This window comes from Hydractinia symbiolongicarpus, chromosome 11 (assembly GCF_029227915.1).
Source record: "Hydractinia symbiolongicarpus strain clone_291-10 chromosome 11, HSymV2.1, whole genome shotgun sequence".
NCBI classification, from domain to species: Eukaryota; Metazoa; Cnidaria; class Hydrozoa; order Anthoathecata; family Hydractiniidae; genus Hydractinia; species Hydractinia symbiolongicarpus.
Window position 1 is genome coordinate 10,396,435 of NC_079885.1, and position 16,083 is coordinate 10,412,517.

At 32.1% G+C, this 16,083-nt stretch overlaps 1 protein-coding gene across 1 annotated transcript; it reads right to left on the minus strand.

Annotated features, from left to right (window-relative positions):
- Positions 1–1,167: 1,167 nt before the first annotated feature.
- Positions 1,168–15,736, minus strand: LOC130613848 (kinesin-like protein KIFC3). The gene is made up of 14 exons (XM_057435198.1): positions 15,325–15,736; positions 15,187–15,250; positions 12,576–12,664; positions 11,250–11,693; positions 8,924–9,145; positions 8,416–8,532; positions 7,805–7,969; positions 6,861–7,139; positions 6,221–6,508; positions 5,792–5,896; positions 5,048–5,290; positions 4,304–4,433; positions 3,650–3,847; positions 1,168–3,408 (listed from the first exon to the last, which is right to left on the minus strand). The coding sequence occupies exons 1-14, from the start codon at positions 15,388–15,390 to the stop codon at positions 3,269–3,271; spliced, it is 2,550 nt and encodes an 849-aa protein (XP_057291181.1). The 5' UTR covers positions 15,391–15,736; the 3' UTR covers positions 1,168–3,268.
- Positions 15,737–16,083: the final 347 nt, after the last annotated feature.

Consider the following 16,083-nt stretch of genomic DNA (forward strand, 5'->3'; position numbering starts at 1 on the left):
TATCAACTATATGGGTATTCCTTTGAAGAGGAGCGAAAAAAGTTAAATATCTTGGGGTAACATTTGATCAAAAAATGCAATGGGAAAAGCACATTAATGACATAAATAGAAAAATACTAATTAAATATTCTAAAATTAGAACCATTGCATCCTGTTTAACACCTCACACAAAAAACCTTTTAATTAATGCACTTGTCATGCCATATTTCAACTACTGCTCCTCGGCATGGGCTTGTGCCACCCAAGGTAGATTGGGAAAACTAGAAAAACGATTAAAATGTGTCCGTACCTTTCTTGGGAAAGAGAGGGAATATTCAATGAATAATTTACTCATCAAAAACGATACCATATTAGTTTTCAAAGCCATGAATCACATTGCTCCTGATTACATGCGCTCAAATTTCCTTTTGACAAAAACTGTCATAATCATCAAACAAGAGGAGCTTCAAAAAACAGGTTCACACTTCCCTTGGTCAACACGGAATTTGGCAAAAAAGCCTTCCCATTTAGAGCTGCAAAAGTGTGGAATAATCTTCCAGACCAAGTGACCTGTGATGGAAGTCTGCTTTCGTTTAAGACTTCCATCTCTAATGTATTTGGCAAATTCTAATGGAGATCACTTTTTAACTTTTTAATTTTTGTTTTTTATTCTTTTTCTTTTCAATTTTCACAGATTATAAATGTTACTATGTTTGATTGAGCTGAGGCAGTCTAAGGTTTATCATTTTTTGTTTCTTTTTTGTTCTAGTGGCCCCCAGTGGAAACAATCCACTAACTATAGATTTTTGTGATTTTCTGGGCTAGCCACTTTAAATATTTATTATTATTATTATTTTTATGCCCTGGGGACAAGTTTGGCATTTTTCGTGTCTCTCTTGATTTTTAAACATATTTAAACGCAGGTCCAAGGTACGTTTTGTAAACTGCGATTTAATAGGCTGGAAGAATGTCAGACTTGAACAATATTTTGAAAAAAAAATTGTAAACAATAGAAAAATTGTATAGATTTGAATAGGTACAGAATTTTAGTTGTGTTTTCTCTTCAACAGCCCATCCTTTCCTGAGCTTGCTATAAAGAATATCCGCCCTTAGGAGGTTTAGCTGTAAATGAAAGCGTCGCAGTTCTCTTTGTATTCCCTGCAACAAAAGAAACTTGTTGTTTTCAAGGGTTGGTAGCCATGTCAAGATAATCCAAAAAAAAAGAAAAAATTTACTTTAAACGGAATCCTTTTTATTTGAATAAATCGTGAATGATATTCGAAAAGTATAAGTGCTATTTACATTTAGAAAGCTTAAAGCTCTATCTACATTCACAACTGAACTTCACAAGAAAATAACCTAAACAACTGGGATGCTTCAGCAGAAAACTTACTTAAAAAGTATGAAAATATTGCTTTAGAATTGCTACACTTTCAGCAACACAAATCTATTTTAACCTTTAGGTTTTTATGAAAATGTTTCTGTAAGATCACTTCATTTTACACATAGAAGACCCAACAGACAAACAACAAATTTTATACATATTTAACACACACCAATAAATTATCGTTACAAATTGTGATTGGTCAAAAATATGATTGACAGATTTAATGCTAATCAAAAGTAGTTGCATCCAATGATTGGCTATGTAGATTTCAAAAGAAACAATAGTATAAAAAAGTAGCTGGGTGGCTTTGTAAACTAATTGATATTTTTCAAAACACTATTGATCAACGGAATTTTTTGAACATATAAGCTGATGAGAATTTGTTGATCCCATTAACTACAGGTTTAGGTGCTGCTTATATGAGAGACGGCGGGACGGGACAATTGCCGGGATAAATTCAGCCCGAACTGGGATTGAATTTATCCTAAACGCACTTCCACAACAGGTCAGAAATATTGCAAATTGAGCCTTGTTTTATAGTTTTAACATCTATTATTCCTTAAATGGAAATTGGCAAGTTCTCCAGATCATTTTAGAGCTATATATTTGACGGATATAGCAGAATCTAATTTCGCGAAAACTTTAGAAAAGTACCAGAAAATAATATAGAAATTATGAAATTGGATATTCCCACATTAAATTTAAAATAATTCAGCATTACTGTGACCTCTAAGATCGACCATAACACAGTGCTCCAATTTTTTTTATTGACATTTTTAACCTGGTCAGTTTGACCAAGCATGAGGAGACGCAAATTAAGGTCGAGGTAAATATTCTAAAAACCACTAAATAATTTTACTAATTTAAAATTAAAATTTATGTATCTCAACATTCAACAGAAGTGACGTCACGTAAAGCCAGGAAATTCATAATTTTATATTCAGTAATATTAAATACACAGCTTCTAAATTCACACACATACATAAAGAACTCGTTTGACGCATGTTTTCCCTTTAGTGACACGACCAAGCATTTTTGTTTGTTTAGTTAATTAGTTTTATTAAGGTTACCGTTTCATTTTTCTCCAAAATTTACATTCGAAATTTCACTCAAACCAATTATTCATAATAAACAGGTTGTCTACCCATTTTTTTAATGAGGATTACTGTATATAATTTCTTACATATCACCATGGAAATGCTGCGTTGACTACTTTAAGGGATTTTCGCAATTTTGGCCCCTTTTCGCGAAAATTTCTGCCCCGTAAGAAATTTAACCTGAAAATCTTCTAAAAGTCGTTAAAGTTTTTTCCAAATTTTAAAAGCCGAAAACTCTTAAATAACGAGGGCTACGAGGACAAAGGTAGAAATAATAGAATCACAACGAAAAAAAATAATCAGCCCAAAATGGCTTTAAAATTCAACTCTAAAAATGGCTCCAAAGCCCGACTTAATGTGGGGAAATCAGCTAAAAATCGAAAAACGGAAGGGGTTGAATACCTTAGTATCAGAAATTTCAAATTTCAAGATAAAAAACGAAGAGAAGAGTAAATCAATTTTTTTATTGAAATTTATTGTCATAAGTTTTTGTTTCTAAAAATGAAGATTTTGGAAAATTCAGGAAAGTTTTCTTTGTAAAATTTCTTCCAGAAGTAGAATTCGCGAAAATTAACTTCGTGAAATTTCGCAATTTTTTATCCTCGCGAAAATTTCCGCCCTTAAAGTACACACCATTCTTAAAAATATTCAAACATTAAGAATAATATCAATGACTGGGAGGTTACTTGTAAGGGGGGACATCTCCCATTACTACTTAGAGCAGTTTTAACACGAATTTATCGTATAATTTGGAAAAACAAGTGTGCTATAATAAAATCTATTAAAATATTATTCACTTGTGTTTTTACTTTTCAACTTTCCTTGTAGCTTGTCCCAATTCTACAGATCGTACTCGTTGAGCGAAATTTAAACTGCATATGGTTTCTGAAACGTTTTTTTCCACGGGAGAAACCTGTACCACCATCAATGTTTTTGAATCGCCACCTGAGATAAAAAACAAGTCAATACACTTCATAACAGGTACAATATGCTAATTATGATACTGATAGCAGTTTTTAACTTAAAGCGCATTTATTGTTTCGGTAAAGTATTCTTAATTTTATGTTCCGTAAAATCCTATACACAGCTTTTTCTGTGGGTATTGAGTTTAGGTCCTGTGGGAGTTATGGCTTTTGCTGCAACTCCGGATGGCGAACCAGCACATTTAATATAAAAAAGCACTCACCCAGACAGTCTTGCAATAAATAGGTTAACTTCGTGTTGCGGTATGGTACATGTTGTTGTTTATTTTTTAACGAATGTATGACATCACCGAGAGACAGAAGTGATTTGTTGATGTTTTGTGCTTCCTTCAAACGCAACCCTTCTGATCCCGATTTTGAGATGCGCTCACTGCCTGCCAAATCAACAAGATTCAATTTTCCTGAAAATTGCGAAAAAATAAAATTTTAACAACACAGCCAACAATCGAAAAAATAATGGCAAACATGAACTATTTTTTATGTGGTGTTAAACCCAATATACAACACATTACCGCGGGTGGCAAAGTTTGTTTCCCAATGGTCTTAACGCGAACCGAAAGAACTTTAAACTTGAAGTAGCGTTAGCAACAAAATATGGCGACAAACATTTTATTTACTTTTCCCACTTATGCATTCCATAAGGGTTAGTCAAGTAATAGGGAACGGACATTCTGATATTTCCTTACTATTTTTTCATTATTCCAAATGAAATATGGCACGCAAGTCAGGACAGGGCGAATCAATTGCAGAGCACATTTCCTGCTTAGCGGGCCCAGGTCTAGTCAAATGACCAAACCAAAATCGATAAAACTAGATCAGTGACAAAGGAAAACAGACAAACTTGTAGTGGTTCTAACCTGTTATTTTCGTGTTTGTGTTAATGTTGTGACCGATCACTGAAACAGTCAGGATAGAATGTGATCGACTTGAACGTTCATTCATATCTGTACAGGCCGTTATTCTGTTACGATGGCCCAGATTGATCACCTAAAAACGGGCAATGAAATACATTATGTCTATTAAAACATAATTCTTATTCTGTGTTACTTCGTCCTGATAAGACTTGATGTCCCATCTTGCGTAATTACAATTGGCTTGAGCATGTTGTGTAACATTTTAATTTAAAAAATTACTGTAGGTCACTTTGTGAGTTAGCTAGATACAGGCCATTATAATGCTTGACAACCAGAAAGAACGACAAAATAAGATACAATGGTCCAAATAAACGATATCTACTCTGCTTTTAACAGGGCGTTTTCTGCCCATCGCTCATCGTTCGTACGCTCTAGTTTCTTAAAATTTATAACGGATGTTTTGACTTCTTAGGGTCTCACACAAAATTTGCGTTTTGTATTAAAATGTGCGTGTCATTTAATTCGAAAGAGATCCTCTGGAAAAGGCACCTATTTGTTAAGGTTTATAAGCGCCCGTATTATTACAAGTGCTCCTGTTTTAATGAGGAAAGGGAGAATTTGAATCATCTGGTACTGGCTGTGACATTTCAAGAACAAAAAGAGCAGAAAAACAAACAAACAAGAACAAAAACAAACAAATAAAAAAGAAGAAAACAAAAAAAAACAAAAACAAACAAACAAACAAACCTCGTTAACTTCGTCGACACAAGTAACTTTGACATGAGTCATATTAGGGACATGGATACCATCTTTACTTTGTTTAATATCTAACTTGGTCGTCGGTTCTGTGCTCAACAAATCCCGTAACATTTCATTATATATTTCCATAAAACTGACTAAAATAGTATACTCCCAGTCAAGTTGCTCCTCAGTCTCTTTAAACAACAACATCAATGCTTGTTGGTTGATGCCAGGATTAGTTTTCGTACCCTACAAAATAAATTTCCGTTTTACAATTGACAACTAACTTTCCAGTGATTGGCAACTAATAGCCACAAAAAATGTGTTGATTTTTTTGTAGGTCGCATCAAAATTAAGTTTCACGATTGATTTTGGAAGTGGGTCTTACAGCTACAAATTTCTTTTTTTAAAAAAAAGAGATAAGAAAAGCTTGGATATTGGGAGAAATTTCGCTTTTTTTAAGGAGATTTTCCTGCGACTAAGAAAATTCATGTAAAAAATTAAAAGATAATTTCTTAAAATAACAGAAATTGTAGCCAGTACACAAGCATATAACTTTCTAGAGTCACAGTCGATGTAGTAAAAATTCCTTTGTTTTAAATTGATTAGTAAAAAAAAGTACAAAGTAAGGAAAATTTAAGGATCTTTTTTTTACTTCAAGGTTATTTAAAGAAATTTTCTATCATCCCCTCTCTCCCTCTCTCCTAAAGCTGGAACCAAAAAAACAAAATTGTGTAAACACGAGTTTACCTCCATGGTGTACGTTTTACCACTCCCTGTTTGTCCATATGCAAATATACAAACATTGTAACCATCCAAACAAGATGTGATTAGTGATTGCACATGGTTAAACACCTGGAAAGTAATTAGATGATACATTTGAATAAGTAAATAAATAAATAAATAAATAAAGAAGTAAATAAATAAATAAATAAATAAATAAATAAATAAATAAATAAATAAATAAATAAAAAACAGTCAATCATAGCCAATTAACCCAACTCGAAAATTTTTTTGTGTGGAAATTGATACGAAAGTATACATCGCTGATGAGCCGTTTTTGCTGCATCTGTTTCAGACGGTACGAAAAAAGGAAAAAATGCATTAGTTTTCTGATTTCATTTTATGACTCTTCGAACTAAAGCTGAAATACCATAAACAAATAACAAACCCATTTACCTCGGTTTGTGATGCTTCAGGTTTAAACACTCGATCCATTTCAAACTTTCGCATCGTATTCTTATGATTAACATAAACAATCGCAGAATCGTCATCATTAAAACTAGTTACGTTAACACAGTCTGCGCCATCTTCGCGAATGATGGGGCGCACGCGACACAACACGCGAATGTTTCCTTTCAATTCAATTAATGTATTATGCAGTTTCTTTCGTAATTGTATTTCTTTTTTATACTTATGGACAAGTATTTGCGACTTCCGGTTTGTATCGTCAACAGCTTTCAACAACTATGAGAAATAACAGATGAAGCTATACAAATACTTAAAGAAAACACGTGATAATATGGGCTAAGCAAAGAATGATTTAGCTGTTTCTTCCGAGGAATGTTTACAGAACTTCTTTATAAGACAATGCGAGTTACCGCAACAACAACAACACATGAAAATTACGTAGAAATCCCCCCTTTACAAAATCAAAATTTTCCAATGACCACGAAATTCATAAGATCACACAGACCTAAACATTAAGGTAAAAGTGACAAGAAATCTTCCAATACCCAAAAAAATTTCTATGTAACAAACAAGATTCCGATTAACATTTTCTGCCTAACTTTTCCGAGAGATTGTAAGCCCTTAATACCTGTGTCTTGATGTGAATTAAACTGGGTTGAATCGCATTCTGCATTTGCACAATATCCATCTGCAGCTGTATTTTAAAAAGCTTGACATCATTCAATTCCTTCAAGAGAGTATACACAGCTTGTTTTAACTTATCGTAGGTCGTTTTCATGCCACTGTATTTCTCTTCAGTTTTTAAAATAGCTGTTTTTACTTGAGCTGCAGTTTGAGTTTTGAAAGTTGCTTCTCGATGCTGGAACTCTGTTGCTGCAAGTTCCAACTCGCTCTGTTTGTTGTTAATCTGGAATGAGGAAAAAGAAGTGTTAAATTGTGAACATGCACAGCGAGATATTCTTCAATGCTCAGTGACGAGCTTGCTAAAATGATACATTATTGTTATTTTATTCGTCATACTGCAAAGCAAAGTAGAATTGTTTGGTTTAGTCTGCAAAATTTTGCCTTACCATTTCGGTCACGAAGGGAAGAATAATGAAAGCAAAGTATGAGAAATTGGCGGCGTGTTGGCAATGGAGAAAGCTGGGTTGATAATCAAAACATATTTAACAAAAGAGAACGTGAAAAATGACATTTATTTTATCACCAGTCTTACAAAAGACGCAAGTATATAGGCTTTGGAACGCCATTTTAGCTTCGATTATGAATCTCATACGTAGTTTTGTTGATTCATCCTCTTTTAGCCATAAATCCACTGCTCTATAAAGTCAGATTACAGTGGGCAGACAAATATAAGAGAAAGACTGGCTCCTTTTTCCAATACATAATATGGTAAAATTGTCGCAACCATTACAACCATCCTTTTTCCTGAAACATGGTTTCCAAAACTAATATTGCTGGTATTAATGCTTCCGGGAATTCTAACTATTTCATTGACCCGATTTGAACAAGGTTTTTTTTAATTCTCCTTTATCCTAAATGCAATTAAACTGCAAAAGTAAAACGTATCACCTCATCTTGAAGAGATTTTTTAATTTTCATTTCTTGTTCAAATCTTTTTTCCAGCATCTTAAAAGTTTCAATCTGTGTTTCTAAGTCTCTTATCCTCTCTTTATTACCATTTTCCCTTTTTTCAGATTGTTTCAATTTCGCTTTAAGATCTTCTGCTTTTTCCTCCTAAAGAAATACGCTTAAAGTATATACAATATGAAATACACACAACAATATATAGCAGTCCGGCATATATCAGCATGTGGCGGCATATGTAACATATACACATATAGTCTGTAGCAATTGTGGTAATGTTACAAAAAAATCATTATTAACAATGTCTACAATGGACAAGAAGAGACTGATGCACTCATTTTGTGTTGGATAAATGGCTGGCAGTTTCAACATTTTACGTCCGTTGTATTTATCGTCAAACTGCACCAGAGAAGCTCTAACTCAGTTTATTTTCTTCAAAATTGTCTTGAGTTCTCTTGAGTATTCTTGTTACGTTTAATTTAAATAAATTTAATTTTCCATGTGGTTTTTGATTTTCAAAACCTTTTTTTACTTTTCATTTTTCATTTCACTGACTTTTCCAGCGACGTTAAAAGCTTTTTCGTAACCAGTCTTACCATCTCAGCTACCTTTCTTTGCAACCTTCGAAAATCAAGTGATAGATTTTGTTTTTCGTTTCTAACCGACTCCAGTTGTTTTTCTTTGTCTTCGTCAAACACTTTTCGAACCTGCACCTGAAATAAACACAGTTGTTTATCCTTAAATGTTATAGTATCATAAGTAACTTTTTTTATATACATGTGAAAGAATCCAGTTACAGAAACCTTTTAAATTTATTATACTTCTTACCATAAACATTTTGTTGTTATTTCATGAAAATAATGTAAATGAAACGTTTTAAACGAAATAGACAACAGAAATATATAGTAATTTTTTTATCGATACGATAAAAAATTACTCAAACTACTATTTACTAGTATAAGTCAAATGTAATGTGTTCTAAAAGAATTTTGCCTTACTTATAAATCATTGTAAAAAATATAATCGGCTTTGCCATTCACAGACAAAAAGACAAGTTTTTGTATTAATATAAGAGATCATAATGTGAGAAGAAAATCTTCATACCTTTGGTGGCGTGCAGGACAGAATGGTGTATTTTGTTTCTAGATCTCGTAACTTTTTCTTCAATTTGATATTCTCAGATTCCACCTCTGACATTTCTGCAGAATGCGTTTCATCTTTTTGAGATAGTTTGTCTTGCAGTGTTTGTACCTCCTTCTGAAGTAATTCAATTTTTCCACGATTGACGGTTACATAAAAATTGTCCTTTTCCCCCAAGGCATGCAACTAGAAAATAAAAAGTTTTCCTTTCACACTTCACATTTCAAACATGCAGCATGAAACAAAATGAACAAGTTGTGTCTGACCAACCTGTATTACAGTTCAAACTGTTATGTCACAAGAACAATCTTTAAAGAACAGGCTCAGTATGTTCAGAATTTAAGAACAGGCTCAGGTATATGCTTAGATAACACCTTGGTGTGCTTATTTCAAAAAATAATTGTTTTATCCTTACATGTTCTTTTTTAATGATACAAAAATTAGAGATGTCCATAAAGTTTGAAACACGTCTCAACAATCCATGTTCCAAATTGCCTATTTTTATAAAACAAAGTGTTTTAGATGTGACTTTTATAAATATGCTTAAAATAATATATTATCTTTTCAACTCTGGTCCATAAGCTTTAGTTTAGGCTCTTATTTTTGTACAATTTGTACCTACATATTTCAATACTGTCAAAGAAAAATGAATTAGTGATAGATTAACCATTCACAATGTTTAGCTGTAATCCCTAGGTTCCTCAGTTTTTGATTTTGCTGGTTTTCTTGTATGTTTTCATAGCTCAAGGAGAGAAAAAAAAAATTCAAAATTCAAACAAAAGATTTAAAAGGCATACTGCTTACATATTTTAGTTATTAGGATTTTGTGTTGTTGGTAATGACATTTTGAAAAAGTATATATAAAAGTATAAATGGACACATTACATTACATTGCCTTTTTTCACAATGCCTTAGTATACCTATTGCAAACTTTACCATACCATCTATGCAAAATTAATTCATTTTAAAAAAGGACAGAAGGTATTCATGAAAATAAAACTTAAATCTAAATTTTGGGAAAACTTGTACTTTTCGTAAAAATGCGCAAATGCCAAAATGAAATAAATTAACCATTATATTGTTTCTTTATGACATGCATTTTTCTATGTACAAGTATTTGTTTCTTTTCTGCAGTTCTCTCAAACACTGTTCCTAATCGTCCATGATTCTCAAAAATCGATCTTTGCAAAAAAATCCTTGCAGTACTGGTATGCGAAAATTAGTAAAATCAGCAAAACATTTCTTTGTGTTTTCGTAAACTAAGTCATTCTATACTATTAATCCATAAAATAATTGCGAAAAATATATCGTAGAAAAATCTCTTGGAATAAGAAAGGCCAACTGAACAGAAGTGGTTCATATATGCAGCATGTGGAAGAATATGGACTAGTTTAGGGAGGAAATAGACAAGATTTAGGGTAATTACTTCCCTCTGATCCTACTTTCACAAAAAAGAATTGAAGCAAGAATTTATTGCAGCTCAGACTTGAACGTGGGGCACATAGATGGCTATGATAAACTCTAGCGATTTATGGATTTTGCATGCATGGATGTATTGACAGTTATTCTTGTCATCCAGAAAAATAATACCATTATTTGATCCTTTGTGACTGTGATATTTTCAGTGTTTTTTTTGTTCTAGTGTTTTTGAAATTAGAACATTTTATTGTATTATTTTCAAACAAAAAAAAAAAGATTTGGAAAGGTTTTTGTCCTTCTGCACAAGCAGAGGCTGCTAAACAATTGTCATTAAAGTGAGCTACAACTTAAATCAAATTGCATCCATTCCTTTTTGCAAGCGTGCCACTTACATCCATGTGCAATGTACAGTACTAGAACTATGGCACCTTAGGACCATACATCCATCCAAGTTTGGCGCCAATTCTCAAGTTCTGCAGAGAACTTTAAAAGAAGATCATTCATTTTTGAAAACCATACCCTAGACTATGTGTGTGAAATCATAAAAAAATATTACATTCATAGTGTTCTTTGTGATTACAGTGACATAAAATGTCCATTTTTAGACCTAAAATTTATGTCCCTGCAGCTATAACCTAAATCACGATAAAACATGCTTGCACACATTTTTATGGCATTTGAATGGCATGATAAAAGTAAGCACATGCACAGAATTCAAATATTGTACAAGATTGTTTTTGCTGTTGTATACTGTGTAAATTCGAAGTAAGAAAAAATCAGCATAGTTAAGTCGCAGAAAGAATCTTGTCCAGTACTTTTAAATCCCATTATCTTTTGAAAAATAAAAAACAATAAACAAATATTAATTTACCTTATTTGATTCTGACATTTTTTGGAAAAGATTCTTTTCTTTTTGAAGGAGCAGATAATCATCCTTTAATACATACTCCTCTTGAAGTGACTTTTTAAGAGCCTCCACTTCTTGTTGTTGTTTGGAAAGCTCTTGTTGACACTTGAGGTGTTTTTCAGTCAGCGCAACCTTAACTGTTTGCAATTCTCTAACTTGTTCTATAAGTGGTTGAATAGAGTTTGAAAAATTAAAAATTATTTCAGAATCTTCTCCTCCTTTCTCATCCATTAGGTCTTTTATTTCCATTTGCGCCTTGTCAACAAACTTTTGTAGGTTTACAATAGTTTTATCTTTTTCTTCCACCTTTGTTTCAAACGTTGTTTTGATGATCTTCATCTCGCTACGGTGAACTTCCTCAGCTTTCTCAAGCTTTTCCTTATATGCATTTAACTGTTGTGTTGTAGTCTAAAAAAATTTTAAGTTGCCTTTAAAGGGTCAAGGTGAAAAATGATGTTGGTTTTATATCGTAGTGCTTAGAAAGTTGTTAAAATTTTTTTGGTTATCATAATATTGTGTCAAATTTTGACAATTTTAATCATCAGTAATTTTGACCTGTTAAGGAATATACATTTAAACTTTATCAATGTATAAAGGTTAATTGACTAACAAAAAATTATGCCAATATGGCACTTGTTTGCTCCCGCCTAATATCATAAATTTTTACCAATGACCCACTAACCTCTCTGTGAGTTGGTTTGTAATATAAATTTATAGGTAAGCTTGTATAGGTCCTATGTTTATACTCGCCTCTACATTAAATGTATATTAGTCGTTAGCCCGTTCTATTTAAACTGCATTGCCTGCGTCTCGTTACTCGTGCAGCTAAGCTACCATTTTGCGTGACAGACAGAAAGACTTATACAGGTATTTTAATATAGATATTGATTAAAGTTTAAATGAATAAATCCATAAAAACAGGTCTAAAATTTCTGCAGATTGAAAATTTCAGAATTTGCTATTCCTTAAAGGCATCATCATTCTTTTGAAAACTTTTACATATGGACATCTTGAGAATGAGAGAGCATTTAAAAAATTTAAATGACTTGTTTTTAAATGTATAGCATTTTGAGCTCTTTAATATAAATGTGATGTTATTTTTCACACTAAGATTCATGTAAAAGGATTCCTGCGTTATATACAAATGACGGTATCGCAAAAGGTATATTTAATTGTGACATCCACATTTAACTGAAATAAAACTTCAAAAAAATTTATATCAGCATCTGTGTGAGAAATCTTTTATAATTTAAGTTCGAAAAGTTGATACATATCCAAAAATATTCTTACATTCAGGTTCCTTAGTAAATCCTCCTTATTCTGGTCCTTCCTTGCACTCTGACATTTTAAAACATTTAAATCAATCTGGAACTTTGATTCTAAAAATATAAAACATTAAAATTACAAACATACTATACTTCTAATGCTTGTATTACCAATTTGTAATGTGAAAATTTCTAGCTTAGGCTTGTTGCTTTACATCCTTATTATAATAATATCAATTTTTAATTTCTCATATATTTTACATTAAAGTAAAAATACATAATAAAAAGCACATCGTTGTTATTGTTTAATCAAACTTTTTCATTAACTTTAACCTCATTTGGTCCAATGTATATTTCGAACATACATTATAAACCGTCTCCCCCCCATAACATTTTATAGGCTTTTGCTAATGAAATTAAGTTTGGCACCATTTTGAAACAAAATGACAGCAAAATTTTTTTGCTTTATGTCAGCTTGAAATCTGTCCAAAATAACAATATACTTAAAATTTAATTATTTTAGTTCTAGAAGGAATTTCAACATTCTATTCTATTTTTTACCCATAAATCTGATTTATGGGTAAAAAGCAGATAAATCGAGTTGATTTAAAAGAGGTGTCTATGCATTATAGAATGATACACCTTGATGAAACAAAGTTGTGTTGAAAGTTATATGTTTTTATGATATTCTAACATATTATCTATATAATAATACGCCAGTTCCGTGTTTCTGTAACAGGCAAAGTGGATATGTTCATTTTCCTTTAATCTTACCGAAATTTTCTTTGAAGTAACCGAAAAATGCATGTCTAATATGCTAAATTTTCTGACGGTACGGCGCGACGTCAATAACACCACTTTAACGTCAATATCCTATATTAAATTAATGAAGTCGTTACAGTGCACCTAAAATTTAGAGGCCAAATAACTTGGAAACGAGGTGGTGACGTCAATGATTTTTCACCGCGTGGGTAACTAGGGACCACCTATGACTAATTTGGGTAATTTTTCCAAACCCGGTCCCCAAATCCGTTTCGGAATGGACGGGTTGATGACGTCATCAAAAAACCTTCAACCCTTAATATCTCTGCAACCGTTTGTCAAAAGTACATAATCCTATACATTTTCTTGGTCAGCGTTTCAAGATTTATACGATGTAGGCAACAGGTATACAAATTTCTAAAATAAATTTTTTAAGGTTTTGACGGGCCATTGCTGACGTCAGCAAATTTTTTAAACCTTTATATCTTCTTAACCGTTCGTCAATAGCACATGATCATATACATTTTCTTGATCAGCAGTTTAAGCTCTACACGATGGAGGCAACGTGAAAACAAGGTTCTTTTTTTTGTGGATCGGTTGCTGACTTCATTAAAATTCGAATGACGCTTCTTTTTCATATTTATCCTGCTTCAGTGGATTATTCCACGGGCTTTATCGTCTCTATTATTATTTATCTTATCCTATATTAATATAATGAAGCTATTACAGTGCACCTAAAACTTTGAGGCCAAATAACTTGGAAACGAGGTGGTGACGTCAATGATTTTTCACCGCGTGGGTAACTAGGGACCACCTAGGACAATTTTGGGTAATTTTCCCAAACCCGGGTCTGAATGGACGAGTTGATAACGTCATCAAAAAACCTTCAAACTCTAATATCTCTGCAACTGTTTATCAAAAGTACATGATCCTATACATTTTCTTAATCAGCGTTTCAAGATCTATGCGATAAAGGCAACAGGTATACAAATTTCTAAAAAAATATTTTTAGGTTTTGACGGGCCGTTGCTGACGTCAGAAAATGTTTTAAACCCTTATACCTCATTAACCGCTCATCAAAAGCACATGATCATATACATTTTGTTGATCAGCGCTTTAAGCCCTACGCAATAGAGGCAACGTGAAAATAAGCTTCTGAAATTTTTTTGTGGATGGGTTGTTGACGTCATCAAAATTCAAATAACGCCTCTTTTTCATTTTTATCCTGGCTCAGTGGATTTTTCCACGGGCTTTATGGACTAGTATATTATATTATTTTTTATATTTTTCCATATAAGGATATCATATAGGATATAAAACTACTTTTAAATAATCGCCAATAGCTAAAGCTCTAAGAGGTATGGAACCTAATAATTTGATAAACAGGTGTCTAATAAATATAAAAACTCAGTAAGTATCAAAACAATAGAACGGAGCAAAAAAATTATCCTTGCCGAAGTAGGGTTAAACTAATCAGCTTTAGTTTCTAGAAATTTTAATAAGCATTTTTTGTAAAAAAAAAGTGTAAATCATCACATAGTCAAAGGCACCTAAAGAGGAAATTCTTGCCCACTTAAGTTCACCGAAAAATAAAGAGATAATACTTTAGAAAACGGATTTAAAAAACAAAAATTAGTGTTTAGCAAATTTAAGTAAAATATAGAGATGCTTACTTATTTAGAAAATTTTACAATTTAGGCCACAAGAATATAGTATATATTCATAATTACAAGAAGGGTTACTTTTTGGACATAAAAACATATAAATCAACAAGCTCAACTGAAAAGCAGAAAAGAAGAACTAAAATGCAGACAGAAGATATGGTCATATGTTTCCCATTTTTCTTGACAACTCTTTCAAAAAAAATTACATACCAAGAATTCCTAATCCTTTATTCTGTTGATCTTCTGTGTTAGGTGTTTTGGGGCTGTTAGATATCTAAAACATGACAAGCAATAATAAGCTCATGGATCAAATGCTACTACTGTAAAGTAGATAGCTTTAATACAAACCTGGCGTATTTTTGTAGGGCTCGCAGAAGACTCGTTGTCTGTTTCTAGTGGACGTTTGGAAGTCATTTTTGAAAATCGATATATATTTATATTTACTAAACATAATAAACATAACCTTTATGCATTACCTAGACAATATCTAGTGGTTACCAAATCTAGTGGTAAACATTTCCTTGGTAAAATTATTAAACAATTTTTTGAAAAATTAAACTTAATTTTAAGTAACTATAGCACAGGTCAAAAGCTTGCTCGCAAAACTTCCAATGTCTCATTTAAAATTAAACAAAAAATCTGGCGGTTTTAACCATTTCAACCAGTTATTTGTTAAATCATGAGACTTTTCTTAACAAAATAAGTCAAGGTGTTTTTGGGTAAATTTATTGCTAGAGGGTAAGCTTCATTATTAAAAGTGAAACAAACAAAAGGAACGATAATTAAAAACAAATAACATAAATTAGAGAGCTAAGTTGTCCAAAGTATTTAAAAAATTAATTCAACAAGGTCAAGGAAAGTTGATTATCTGTTTTGATTTTGCTCAAAACAATGCATTTCTGCTATTTTCAATCATTTTCCATTCCATCAGGCACATTTGCATTTCTAGAAAAATAAAATACCCAAGGGATTATGTGATAATGCTATCAGGCAAAACAACTTCCCTTAGCCTCAAAATGTTAAAGATTTTACAGGAATCACATACATGTGCAAAAAATACAAAAAATCGAGAGGCAATAAAATGTCAGGATATGGTTTTCATGTGCT

Bases quoted from the DNA above. Each gene is read 5' to 3' on its own strand.
- LOC130613848 (XM_057435198.1), bottom strand. From the start codon at position 15,390: ATGACTTCCAAACGTCCACTAGAAACAGACAACGAGTCTTCTGCGAGC. The intron at 5,897-6,220 runs GTAAATGGGTTT...ATTACTTTCCAG, and splicing joins CTGAAGCATCACAAACCGAG to GTGTTTAACCATGTGCAATC. The intron at 3,409-3,649 runs GTGAGTGCTTTT...TTTTTATCTCAG, and splicing joins TTTATTGCAAGACTGTCTGG to GTGGCGATTCAAAAACATTG.